Raw genomic sequence first — 13,242 nt, forward strand, 5'->3', positions numbered from 1 at the left:
ATAGCCTACCTGTATCTCTGTTGTCCCCCTCCAGTAGACATATGGCCAGCTGGGTGCTCTCCTGTGTTATAGCCTACCTGTATCTCTGTTGTCCCCCTCCAGTAGACATATGGCCAGCCGGATGCTCTCCTGTGTTATAGCCTACCTGTATCTCTGTTGTCCCCCTCCAGTAGACATATGGCCAGCTGGATGCTCTCCTGTGTTATAGCCTACCTGTATCTCTGTTGCCCCCTCCAGCAGACCTAATGCCAGCTGGATGCTCTCCTGTGTTATAGCCTACCTGTATCTCTGTGTTGCCCCCTCCAGCAGACCTAATGCCAGCTGGATGCTCTCCTGTGTTATAGCCTACCTGTATCTCTGTTGTCCCCCTCCAGTAGACATATGGCCAGCTGGATGCTCTCCTGTGTTATAGCCTACCTGTATCTCTGTGTTGTCCCCCTCCAGCAGACCTAATGCCAGCTGGATGCTCTCCTGTGTTATAGCCTACCTGTATCTCTGTGTTGTAAACCTAATGCCAGCTGGGTGCTCTCCTGTGTTATAGCCTACCTGTCCCTCTATGTTGTCCCCCTCCAGCAGACCTAATGCCAGCTGGATGCTCTCCTGTGTTATAGCCTACCTGTATCTCTGTGTTGTAAACCTAATGCCAGCTGGATGCTCTCCTGTGTTATAGCCTACCTGTATCTCTGTGTTGTAAACCTAATGCCAGCTGGATGCTCTCCTGTGTTATAGCCTACCTGTATCTCTGTGTTGCCCCCTCCAGTAGACCTAATGCCAGCTGGGTGCTCTCCTGTGTTATAGTCTACCTGTATCTCTGTGTTGTAAACCTAATGACAGCTGGATGCTCTCCTGTGTTATATATAGCCTACCTGTATCTCTGTGTTGCCCCCCTCCAGCAGACATATGGCCATCTGGATGCTCTCCTGGAAAATCTTGTTGTTCTTGGTACTCATGATGAGGTCAGTGAAGAGCTTTGTCCCACCCTCCCTGTCCAGATGACACTGAACAGCAGCTACAGCCACCCAGTCCCTTTCCTGCTCAGCACCTACACATGCACATTAACTCATTAACACACTGGACATAGGAACACAGTATAAATAGGAACACAATCAGTATAGACATACTCATTAACACACTGTAAATAGGAACACAATCAGTATAGACATACTCATTAACACACTGTAAATAGGAACACAATCAGTATAGACATACACATTAACACACTGTAAATAGGAACACAGTATAAATAAAAACAATCAGTATAGACATACTCATTAACACACTGTAAATAGGAACCGGCAGTAATAATCTTGTTCTAAGCCTAATATAAACAAACCTGTTGCTCCAAGTTCAACCAGCTCTGCCTTGTTGTTCTTCTTGCTGGTGAACAGGTAGTTCTGGAGCAGCACCTTCCTCAGTGCAATCCCCTTATTGATGAGAAATTCAGTCACACAAAAACACGGTTACTTTCTTACCCAAATAGTACCTCAATACACACCTTCATAAAACCTTTATTAAAATGCACTCAGATATTCTATTGGTCAATCTACCAGACCTACACTGATTGGTCATTAAGTCTTTACCTTCTCATCAAAGTCCAGTGTACGTATGAGCATCTCCTGCAGAATCCTCAGAACCTTGATGCAGAGCTTCTCGTCAGAGTTCATCAGGGCTTTAGTGTGCTGAATCAGTCTGGGCCACAGGTACACAGTGACAGTGTTAGACCTCTGCCAACCCTTACCAAGACTTGCTCCACTCTATTGAACTAAAACGATTCATTGGAATGCTCTTTAACTTAGCATTTGGAAAGATTTGGATCAGTAAATTCCACTGCGTTGGTAAATAAATACACCCTCAGAAGGTCAGTCCCTTGGCTTACTTTGAGATGAAGCCTCCTGATTCGCAGCGTTGCCGTGCGTCCGTTCCCTCCAGGAAGAGGAGTTCGGGCTGCTGCAGGACATCCACCAGAACAGACAGCTCTGCGTTCAACAGCGGCTTCAGACGCTGCTCTAGAGTCCCGATGATGTCCTGAACATGAATCAAATCTAGCTTTATTTTAAAAATGTGCATTAAAATATCACAACACACAATATGATAAAAGATAACATCAGTGTAGAGGAACAATGTTTACATCACAGGCAAACAGAGAGAAGAGACAGGGTTATAACCACGCTGAGTCAAACACCAAACCCTCAACAACAGTGAACAAACAGAGAGAAGGGACAGGGTTATAACCCCGCTGGTCAAACACCAAACCCTCAACAACAGTGAACAAACAGAGAGAAGGAACAGGGTTTTAACCACGCTGGGTCAAACACCAAACCCTCAAGAACAGTGAACAAACAGAGAGAAGGGAGGCCAAGGAATTTTCCCATTGCTCTTTCTGTTGTGGCTATGGCTGAATAAAGTGATGGATACAGGAGGGGAATGGGAGCAGGGTGGATTATGGGCCCAACCTGCAGCTTCTCAATGATGTTCTTGTAGTCCCAGGGGTTGTTGGGGGCGGAGGGGCGGCTGGAGCGGCTGGAACTCTTGTAGTTGGGGTTGGAGCGGGACAGAGAGTTGAGGGAACTGCTGCTCAGCATGGTGGTGATCTGAGACTCCAGGTCCAGGGGCAAGGAGATGGAGCGGTTCTTTGCTGTACACATAAGATTGGAGAAAGTCATCATTGAGTTCAAAAGGTACTCGCACAGTGTAGAACAATCTTAAGTTATATTTACAAACCTTTATTTCACTAGGCAAGTCAGTTAAGAACAAATTCTTATTTACAATGACGGCCTATGAACAGTGAGTTAACTGCCTTGTTCAGGGGCAGAACGACAGATTTTTACCTTGTCAGCTCGGGGATTCGATCTTGCAACCTTTCGGTTACTAGTCCAACGCTCTAACCACTAGGCTGCCTGCCGCCCCCGACTTAATTTGACCTTGTGTGTCTAGGCCCTGTATGCCCCTGACTGTAGCCCACCTCTGGGCCCTGTATGCCCCTGACTGTAGCCCACCTCTGGGCCCTGTATGCCCCTGACTGTAGCCCACCTCTGGGCCCTGTATGCCCCTGACTGTAGCCCACCTCTGGGCCCTGTATGCCCCTGACTGTAGCCCACCTCTGGGCCCTGTATGCCCCTGACTGTAGCCCACCTCTGGGCCCTGTATGCCCCTGACTGTAGCCCACCTCTGGGCCCTGTATGCCCCTGACTGTAGCCCACCTCTGGGCCCTGTATGCCCCTGACTGTAGCCCACCTCTGGGCCCTGTATGCCCCTGACTGTAGCCCACCTCTGGGCCCTGTATGCCCCTGACTGTAGCCCACCTCTAGGCCCTGTATGCCCCTGACTGTAGCCCACCTCTAGGCCCTGTATGCCCCTGACTGTAGCCCACCTCTGGGCCCTGTATGCCCCTGACTGTAGCCCACCTCTGGGCCCTGTATGCCCCTGACTGTAGCCCACCTCTGGGCCCTGTATGCCCCTGACTGTAGCCCACCTCTGGGCCCTGTATGCCCCTGACTGTAGCCCACCTCTGGGCCCTGTATGCCCCTGACTGTAGCCCACCTCTGGGCCCTGTATGCCCCTGACTGTAGCCCACCTCTGGGCCCTGTATGCCCCTGACTGTAGCCCACCTCTGGGCCCTGTATGCCCCTGACTGTAGCCCACCTCTGGGCCCTGTATGCCCCTGACTGTAGCCCACCTCTGGGCCCTGTATGCCCCTGAATGTAGCCCACCTCTGGGCCCTGTATGCCCCTGACTGTAGCCCACCTCTGGGCCCTGTATGCCCCTGACTGTAGCCCACCTCTGGGCCCTGTATGCCCCTGAATGTAGCCCACCTCTGGGCCCTGTATGCCCCTGACTGTAGCCCACCTCTGGGCCCTGTATGCCCCTGACTGTAGCCCACCTCTGGGCCCTGTATGCCCCTGACTGTAGCCCACCTCTGGGCCCTGTATGCCCCTGACTGTAGCCCACCTCTGGGCCCTGTATGCCCCTGAATGTAGCCCACCTCTGGGCCCTGTATGCCCCTGAATGTAGCCCACCTCTGGGCCCTGCAGTAGGTCCGTCTCACCTGTCATAGCCAGGGTACGGATGCAGGTCTCCACCAGGCCTCTGTGTTGCTGCTGCAGCCAGGGACAGTCCAGCAGACGCATGCTAGACTGGAGCAGCTGTGTTACTGTGGTGTGGTGAGTCTGGTTAAAAGGCACAGAGGATATCAGAATCACACGATGAGAATTCATTACACATCATGACTACACAAATAGTGTAAGACAATACAAAGACAATACACAGGCTCTACAGTAAACGTTATACCATGACAAAGCCTCTGAGTAGGCAGCAGCAGTGAGCTGACCTGTAGAGAGGTGCTGTTTTCAGAGAAGGGGGAGCTGAAGAAGGCATTGATGGTGTCAAACACCACGTTGATGATGTACTTCTCCAGGATAGGGTCAGTCAGACGCTTCTCTCTCTTGTTACACACCTAGAGAGATTAGAGAGGACAAGAACTATAGATGAAAGGCCGGGGGTCACTTTACCCAAAGACTCACGGGTCAGGTCACGCAGTATGACCCTGCTAGGGCCCTCTGTTTCGCACAATCATGTGACATGCCTGCATTTGAACCTTTTATTTATTTATTTAACCTTTTATATAACTTTAACTTAATTAACTGTCCCCTTATCTTTTTATGTCAGATGGTCCAGCACCATCCTCAGACAATCGCTTTCATGTTTGATGTAATTCTCATTTCTGGAAAAGGCTTAAAATACAGGATACAATCTTGCTGTGTCATATGATTACGCAAAACACAGAGAGGATGAGACTTGTGGGTGAGTGGTCCCATTGATTGGCGAGTGAGACTTACCCTGGCCATGTCCACGATGAAGTCCTCAAACAGTTTCCAGATGTGGTTGCTGGTGTAAATCTCCTTCATCTCTACCTCTGTGTCTACGTAGCAGTGATTCACAAAGTTCACATAGGCAATCTTCACCTGAGGAACACACACACAGCTGGGTCAGCCGTCTTTACATTTTGTAATGATAATGTTAACATTACCTTTGCAGGTGTATGTCCGCAGATCATTGCATGCTGCTGTGGTTTTTTCTAAATGAGGATAATGTAGGGTACTAACTAATTAATTATATGCCTGTTCCATTTGAGACATACCTCTGTGATACAGTCCTCGTGTGTGACCACTCTCACCACGTCCTCTAGGGGCAGCAGTGAGGTACATTTGATCTCTGTGTAAACGTTCTTGCCCTCAGCGCAGGCCGATAGCAGCTCCACCAGAGAGATGTGGTAGCGCAGGGGGCTGTGCTCCTGAATCCCCTCCCTGGACTCTGCCATCAGCTCCAGCATGGTGGCAAATGACGCCTTGTCATTATAAAACACCACCACATCCTCACCGGCGTTGGTTAACTAGAGGGGAGACAACCACACCGTGTGAGAGGAACAATTACATCATTATCGATGTGATTGATGTGGCTGGATGTGGTTCATCTGTTATTTTAGCAGCGTTTCAGACAAACTTTGGATTGTAAAACAGACTAGACAAGATAAACATGGAAAAAACTTCTGCATTATTTACAACTTTTACAGGTTGATTCCATACCAATTAAAAAGTCAGGGTTAACAATGGGTTGATTCCATACCAATTAAAAAGTCAGGGTTAACAATGGGTTGATTCCATACCAATTAAAAAGTCAGGGTTAACAATGGGTTGATTCCATACCAATTAAAAAGTCAGGGTTAACAATGGGTTGATTCCATACCAATTAAAAAGTCAGGGTTAACAATGGGTTGATTCCATACCAATTAAAAAGTCAGGGTTAACAATGGGTTGATTCCATACCAATTAAAAAGTCAGGGTTAACAATGGGTTGATTCCATACCAATTAAAAAGTCAGGGTTAACAATGGGTTGTGGGGGAAGGTCCCTTACCTCAGTCATGATCATGTCCTGACACTTCTTCACATACTTCCCCTCGGCCTTGATGATGGTGTGCAGGAAGTTGAGGTACTGGACGTGGCGTCCGTGAGTGGCCAGGCAGTGGACGAAGTGCTGCAGCACGTTCTCACTGATCTCTGTACACAGCTGGTAGTTATTACTGAAGATGTGCTGAACTGTCTCAGCCTCCATGAGCTGGAGGGAGGGAGAGAGACGGGGGAAGGGGGAGAGAGCGAGAGAGAGGAGGAGAGAGGGTAAGGGAGAGAGAGAGCGAGGGAGAAAGGGGGAGAGAGCGAGTGAGAAAGTGAGAGGGGGGAAGGGAGAGAGAGAGGAAGGAAGGAAGAGAGAGGGGAAGGGACCGAGAGAAAGAGAGAGGGGAAAGGGACAGAGAGAAAGGGGAAAGGGAGAGAGAGAGCAAGAGGAAGAGAAGGGAGAGAGGGAAGGGATAGAGAGGGAGAGATGGGAAAAAAGAGAGAGGGGAAGGGAGAGAGAGAGGGGAAGAGAGAAAGGGAGAGAGGGAAAGGGGGAGAGATGGTTCATTATTACGTCTGATGAGAATAGGATGGATTGAAGTAGAAAACAACATGGTGTGTGAATTCACTCACTCCTGGGTTCAGGAAGAGGCTGAGGTTCTTATGAAGCAGCACCTGGTTCTCCAGGTTCCCCATGCAGAACTTCTGCAGGAACAGGTGAGTGCACCTGATGATCCCTTGCATCTTGGTGTCATGCTGAAACCCAGGAAAGTGTGAGAGAGAGAGAGAGACAGAAGTCATGTTATTTAGGGTGGCTTTAAATAACAACACCGGGATGTTTTAGTAGATATGTTAGTATTGGACTATGTGTTTGGTTGTCAGTGTGGGGGCACCGTTCACGTACATCCCCCACCTGATCGTATGACACCTGCAACAGGTCCAGCATCACTTTGTGGGCTCCCATGTTCTTCAGGAGTCTCTGCTGCTTCTTCCACACCCCCGTGCTGCACATCTTATTCAGACGCTCCATGATCTGGAGGAAACAGAATGTCTTCAGAAATACAGCCCAACACTACTCCACGGGGACTACGGGACATGCTAACCTGGGTGACACTACTCCACGGGGATTACGGGACATGCTAACCTGGGTGACACTACTCCACGGGGATTACGGGACATGCTAACCTGGGTGACACTACTCCACGGGGATTACGGGACATGCTAACCTGGGTGACACTACTCCACGGGGATTACGGGACATGCTAACCTGGGTGACACTACTCCACGGGGATTACGGGACATGCTAACCTGGGTGACACTACTCCACGGGGACTACGGGACATGCTAACCTGGGTGACACTACTCCACGGGGACTACGGGACATGCTAACCTGGGTGACACTACTCCACGGGGACATGCTAACCTGGGTGAAGGACAACGTGACAGTTCCAAAGGAAAAGATACACACCTCTCTGACTTTCTGGTAGTTCTCATTGCTCTTATCCGACTGCTCTTTCTTCAGGGTCACATCCTCTAAGTCCATCTAAAAGGAAATCAGAAGTGTTGTTAGCACGGTGTTAGTCCCTACACTAAGTGTTAGCACGGTGTTAGTCCCAACACTAAGTGCTGTTAGCACGGTGTTAGTCCCTACACTAAGTGTTGTTAGCACGGTGTTAGTCCCAACACTAAGTGCTGTTAGCACGGTGTTAGTCCCTACAATAAGTGCTGTTAGCACGGTGTTAGTCCTTACACTAAGTGCTGTTAGCACGGTGTTAGTCCTTACACTAAGTGCTGTTAGCACGGTGTTAGTCCCTACACTAAGTGCTGTTAGCACGGTGTTAGTCCCAACACTAAGTGCTGTTAGCACGGTGTTAGTCCCTACACTAAGTGCTGTTAGCACGGTGTTAGTCCCAACACTAAGTGTTGTTAGCACGGTGTTAGTCCCAACACTAAGTGTTGTTAGCACGGTGTTAGTCCCAACACTAAGTGCTGTTAGCACGGTGTTAGTCCCTACACTAAGTGCTGTTAGCACGGTGTTAGTCCTTACACTAAGTGCTGTTAGCACGGTGTTAGTCCCAACACTAAGTGGTGTTAGCACGGTGTTAGTCCCTACACTAAGTGGTGTTAGCACGGTGTTAGTCCCAACACTAAGTGTTGTTAGCACGGTGTTAGTCCCAACACTAAGTGCTGTTAGCACGGTGTTAGTCCCTACACTAAGTGCTGTTAGCACGGTGTTAGTCCCTACACTAAGTGCTGTTAGCACGGTGTTAGTCCCTACACTAAGTGCTGTTAGCACGGTGTTAGTCCCTACACTAAGTGCTGTTAGCACGGTGTTAGTCCCTACACTAAGTGCTGTTAGCACGGTGTTAGTCCCTACACTAAGTGCTGTTAGCACGGTGTTAGTCCCAACACTAAGTGCTGTTAGCACGGTGTTAGTCCCAACACTAAGTGCTGTTAGCACGGTGTTAGTCCCAACACTAAGTGCTGTTAGCACGGTGTTAGTCCCAACACTAAGAGCTGTTAGCACGGTGTTAGTCCCTACACTAAGTGCTGTTAGCACGGTGTTAGTCCCAACACTAAGTGCTGTTAGCACGGTGTTAGTCCCAACACTAAGTGCTGTTAGCACGGTGTTAGTCCCAACACTAAGAGCTGTTAGCACGGTGTTAGTCCCTACACTAAGTGCTGTTAGCACGGTGTTAGTCCCAACACTAAGTGCTGTTAGCACGGTGTTAGTCCCAACACTAAGTGTTGTTAGCACGGTGTTAGTCCCTACACTAAGTGTTGTTAGCACGGTGTTAGTCCCTACACTAAGTGTTGTTAGCACGGTGTTAGTCCCTACACTAAGTGCTGTTAGCACGGTGTTAGTCCCTACAATAAGTGCTGTTAGCACGGTGTTAGTCCCTACAATAAGTGCTGTTAGCACGGTGTTAGTCCCTACAATAAGTGCTGTTAGCACGGTGTTAGTCCCTACACTGGTAATAATAGAGTTTCTTCAATCTAAAGCCCTCACCTCTACATTTTCATTTTTGTCCTTCTTGTCTTTCTTCCCCTCCCCTCCTCCAGAGCCGCTCTTCTTGTCCACCCAGAGCTCAGACTTCTCCACCATGGTGCGGAGAAGGTCAAGGTCACTCTTTATCAGCTTGTAGTTATCAACATCCTGCCCCGAGATCAGCAACTGGACCTGAGGACAACATGGAGAGAATTTCAGAGAGACCAGGAAACAAAGATAGCAAGAATATATAGATACTGTATAAGAACGAGATGGCAATAGAGTACTTGCAGATACTGTACCAAGTTTATATTGGAGTGCAGGTCATTATTGTTTGTTTATTATTTGTTTGCCTTCAGTGATTTCATCATTTTGAATTGATCTCCTTACCTGTTTAAAAGTGTGCAGGACCTCCTGTCTCTGGCTGAAGTGCTTGAAGAGCAGCTGGAGGGCCCCAGACACCAATGGAGGGTAATCATGCATGGTGAGGTGGATCAACACCCTCAAGAACATTCGACCTCCCTCATCATCCACCTCTAGTATGCTGTTCCCCTTCCTGACAGGAGGACACAGTCACGGGTTAGCATGCTGTTCCCCTTCCTGACAGGAGGACACAGTCACGGGTTAGCATGCTGTTCCCCTTCCTGACAGGAGGACACAGTCACGGGTTAGCATGCTGTTCCCCTTCCTGACAGGACACAGTCACGGGTTAGCATGCTGTTCCCCTTCCTGACAGGACACAGTCACGGGTTAGTATGCTGTTCCCCTGCCTGACAGGACACAGTCACGGGTTAGTATGCTGTTCCCCTGCCTGACAGGACACAGTCACAGGTTAGCATGCTGTTCCCCTGCCTGACAGGACACAGTCACAGGTTAGCATGCTGTTCCCCTGCCTGACAGGACACAGTCACGGGTTAGCATGCTGTTCCCTTTCCTGACAGGACACAGTCACGGGTTAGTATGCTGTTCCCCTTCCTGACAGGAGGACACAGTCACGGGTTAGCATGCTGTTCCCCTTCCTGACAGGACACAGTCACAGGTTAGCATGCTGTTCCCCTTCCTGACAGGACACAGTCACGGGTTAGCATGCAGTTCCCCTTCCTGACAGGACACAGTCACGGGTTAGCATGCGCTCCTCTGTGTCTCAGTTGGTAGAGCATGGCTCTTGCAATGCCAGGATCGTGGTTTCAGTTCCCGGGACTGCCCATACAGTGGGGCAAAAAAGTATTTAGTCAGCCACCAATTGTGCAAGTTCTCCCACTTAAAAAGATGAGAGAGGCCTGTAATTTTCATCATAGGTACACTTCAACTATGACAGACAAAATGAGAAAAATAAATCCAGAAAATCACATTGTAGGATTTTTAATGAATTGATTTGGAAATTATGGTGGAAAATAAGTATTTGGTCAATAACAAAAGTTTCTCAATACTTTGTTATATACCCTTTGTTGGCAATGACAAACGTTTTCTGTAAGTCTTCACAAGGTTTTCACACACTGTTGCTGGTATTTTGGCCCATTCCTCCATGCAGATCTCCTCTAGAGCAGTGATGTTTTGGGGCTATTGCTGGGCAACACGGACTTTCAACTCCCTCCAAAGATTTTCTATGGGGTTGAGATCTGGAGACTGGCTAGGCCACTCCAGGACCTTGAAATGCTTCTTACGAAGCCACTCCTTCGTTGCCCGGGCGGTGTGTTTGGGATCATTGTCATGCTGAAAGACCCAGCCACGTTTCATCTTCAATGCCCTTGCTGATGGAAGGAGGTTTTCACTCAAAATCTCACGATACATGGCCCCATTCATTCTGTCCTTTACACGGATCAGTCGTCCTGGTCCCTTTGCAGAAAAACAGCCCCAAAGCATGATGTTTCCACCCCCATGCTTCACAGTAGGTATGGTGTTCTTTGGATGCAACTCAGCATTCTTTGTCCTCCAAACACGACGAGTTTAGTTTTTACCAAAAAGTTATATTTTGGTTTCATCTGACCATATGACATTCTCCCAATCTTCTTCTGGATCATCCAAATGCTCTCTAGCAAACTTCAGACGGGCCTGGACATGTACTGGCTTAAGCAGGGGGACACGTCTGGCACTGCAGGATTTGAGTCCCTGGCGGCGTAGTGTGTTACTGATGGTAGGCTTTGTTACTTTGGTCCCAGCTCTCTGCAGGTCATTCACTAGGTCCCCCCGTGTGGTTCTGGGATTTTTGCTCACCGTTCTTGTGATCATTTTGACCCCACGGGGTGAGATCTTGCATGGAGCCCCAGATCGAGGGAGATTATCAGTGGTCTTGTATGTCTTCCATTTCCTAATAATTGCTCCCACAGTTGATTTCTTCAAACCAAGCTGCTTACCTATTGCAGATTCAGTCTTCCCAGCCTGGTGCAGGTCTACAATTTTGTTTCTGGTGTCCTTTGACAGCTCTTTGGTCTTGGCCATAGTGGAGTTTGGAGTGTGACTGTTTGAGGTTGTGGACAGGTGTCTTTTATACTGATAACAAGTTCAAACAGGTGCCATTAATACAGGTAACGAGTGGAGGACAGAGGAGCCTCTTAAAGAAGAAGTTACAGGTCTGTGAGAGACAGATATCTTGCTTGTTTGTAGTTGACCAAATACTTATTTTCCACCATAATTTGCAAAGAAATTCATTAAAAATCCTACAATGTGATTTTCTGGATTTTTTTCCCTCATTTTGTCTGTCATAGTTGAAGTGTACCTATGATGAAAATTACAGGCCTCTCTCATCTTTTTAAGTGGGAGAACTTGCACAATTGGTGGCTGACTAAATACTTTTTTGCCCCACTGTATGTAAAATGTATGCACGCATGAACGTAAGTCGCTTTGAATAAAAGCATCTGCTAAATTACTATTATAACAACAACACATGTTCTGGAGAAGGACTTCAGTGGTGAACCTACCCCACACCAAACATGGCCTCTGCCTGATCTCCTATGTGCTGCAGGTTGATGGTGGCTGTTGAAAGACAGAGTTAAGAATGTGACTTATTGAGGTGGAGAGAAGCTGTTCAAAGAGGAATAATGTATAAGGCCTGGTTAGTAGAGAGCAATGGGTCCCTTAAAATAGCTACTGCACTACCTGCTTGCTCCATTGATGTTGTAGCATCGGCATCTGCCATGGGATAAACATCAACAAACTCTTTCTTGAAGACGGACAGCAGGAAGGAGAGCCGGTAGTCCAGGCGGACATTCAGGATAAACTGAAGATCAACAAGAGAAAGAACAGCGCTTAGCATTAAAAGGGATACATGAAGGGCTATGACTTGTTTTCCATTACAAGCATAAACACAACCCTATGAGAAGATGTCGTAGCTTCCAGTAGGTTTATCAAACCTGCAGGATTTCCAGTATTTTCAACTTGGTGTCCATGACGGTGATGTCCTGTTTGCCGATGCTGTCCTTGCTGCGGTTCGGTCCTTCTATAATGGAAACACTCCTCCCTGGACCTCCAAACATGGACTGTTTCCTGCTCAGTACCATGGTGGACATCATCTGACCCACGCCATGGATGGAACGCTTCGTGGTCTTTCCTAAAACACAGAATGGGAGATGTAAAGAACCCTGAAACTACTTCATTATTACGGAGATGGTGAAAAGCATTGAGGAAACCCGAATATGAACGTCAGTTGTACCGATTTGTTTTTCATAAAATGTGTGGTAACTCTCCCCTAATACTGTTGAATGCAGAGAAGAGGTGTTTCTTATCCTCTTACCACTGCCATCGTCCTGGAGCACTGGGTGAAGTGAAGGGTTGGGAATACAGTCAATGATTCCCAGAAGAGTGCGTGTCAACCTCAGCAGCTCAAAGAAACTGTAAAAGCCGAAGTAGATGAGGTGTCTGGCGAGGCTAACCACCTGAGGGGACAGAACATTCTAGCAGTTATCATTCTAGCAGTTATCATTCTAAAGTGGTCGCGAGCCAGAGAGTGCTTGTCCCATTACCAAATATACAGTGGGGAGAACAAGTATTTGAGACACTGCCGATTTTGCAGGTTTTCCTACTTACAAAGCATGTAGAGGTCTGTAATTTTTTATCATAGGTACACTTCAACTGTGAGAGACGGAATCTAAAACAAATCATTGTATGATTTTTAAGTAATTAATTTGCATTTTATTGCATGACATAAGTATTTGATACATCAGAAAAGTAGAACTTAATATTTGGTACAGAAACCTTTGTTTGCAATTACAGAGATCATACATTTCCTGTAGTTCTTGACCAGGTTTGCACACACTGCAGCAGGGATTTTGGCCCACTCCTCCATACAGACCTTCTCCAGATCCTTCAGGTTTCGGGGCTGTCGCTGGGCAATACGGACTTTCAGCTCCCTCCAAAGATGTTCTATT

General features: G+C 47.8%; 1 protein-coding gene across 6 annotated transcripts in view; it reads right to left on the minus strand.

The window, feature by feature from the left end:
• LOC139543006 (inositol 1,4,5-trisphosphate-gated calcium channel ITPR3-like) overlaps positions 1 to 13,242 on the minus strand; it is a 64,972-nt gene that overhangs the window by 14,019 nt on the left and 37,711 nt on the right. For 4 of the 6 annotated variants that reach the window (XR_011668587.1, XM_071349073.1, XM_071349071.1 and 1 more), the window contains exons 21-39: positions 12,609 to 12,750; positions 12,229 to 12,425; positions 11,975 to 12,095; positions 11,797 to 11,851; positions 9,269 to 9,434; positions 8,900 to 9,070; positions 7,358 to 7,432; positions 6,794 to 6,922; positions 6,523 to 6,645; positions 5,912 to 6,112; positions 5,138 to 5,389; positions 4,836 to 4,961; positions 4,328 to 4,453; positions 4,046 to 4,166; positions 2,454 to 2,635; positions 1,877 to 2,025; positions 1,581 to 1,689; positions 1,334 to 1,424; positions 867 to 1,042 (exon numbers count right to left, since the gene is read on the minus strand). Coding sequence is in view for 5 of the 6 variants with exons in the window: in XM_071349073.1 (XP_071205174.1) it covers positions 867 to 1,042; positions 1,334 to 1,424; positions 1,581 to 1,689; positions 1,877 to 2,025; positions 2,454 to 2,635; positions 4,046 to 4,166; positions 4,328 to 4,453; positions 4,836 to 4,961; positions 5,138 to 5,389; positions 5,912 to 6,112; positions 6,523 to 6,645; positions 6,794 to 6,922; positions 7,358 to 7,432; positions 8,900 to 9,070; positions 9,269 to 9,434; positions 11,797 to 11,851; positions 11,975 to 12,095; positions 12,229 to 12,425; positions 12,609 to 12,750 (2,712 nt within the window). In the remaining variant the exon portion in view is untranslated. The remainder of the gene's footprint in view (positions 1 to 866; positions 1,043 to 1,333; positions 1,425 to 1,580; positions 1,690 to 1,876; positions 2,026 to 2,453; positions 2,636 to 4,045; positions 4,167 to 4,327; positions 4,454 to 4,835; positions 4,962 to 5,137; positions 5,390 to 5,911; positions 6,113 to 6,522; positions 6,646 to 6,793; positions 6,923 to 7,357; positions 7,433 to 8,899; positions 9,071 to 9,268; positions 9,435 to 11,796; positions 11,852 to 11,974; positions 12,096 to 12,228; positions 12,426 to 12,608; positions 12,751 to 13,242) is intronic. The other 2 variants (XM_071349075.1, XM_071349074.1) reach the window with 1 other exon arrangement.

The sequence above is a fragment of the Salvelinus alpinus genome, chromosome 17 (assembly GCF_045679555.1).
Source record: "Salvelinus alpinus chromosome 17, SLU_Salpinus.1, whole genome shotgun sequence".
Taxonomy (NCBI): Eukaryota; Metazoa; Chordata; class Actinopteri; order Salmoniformes; family Salmonidae; genus Salvelinus; species Salvelinus alpinus.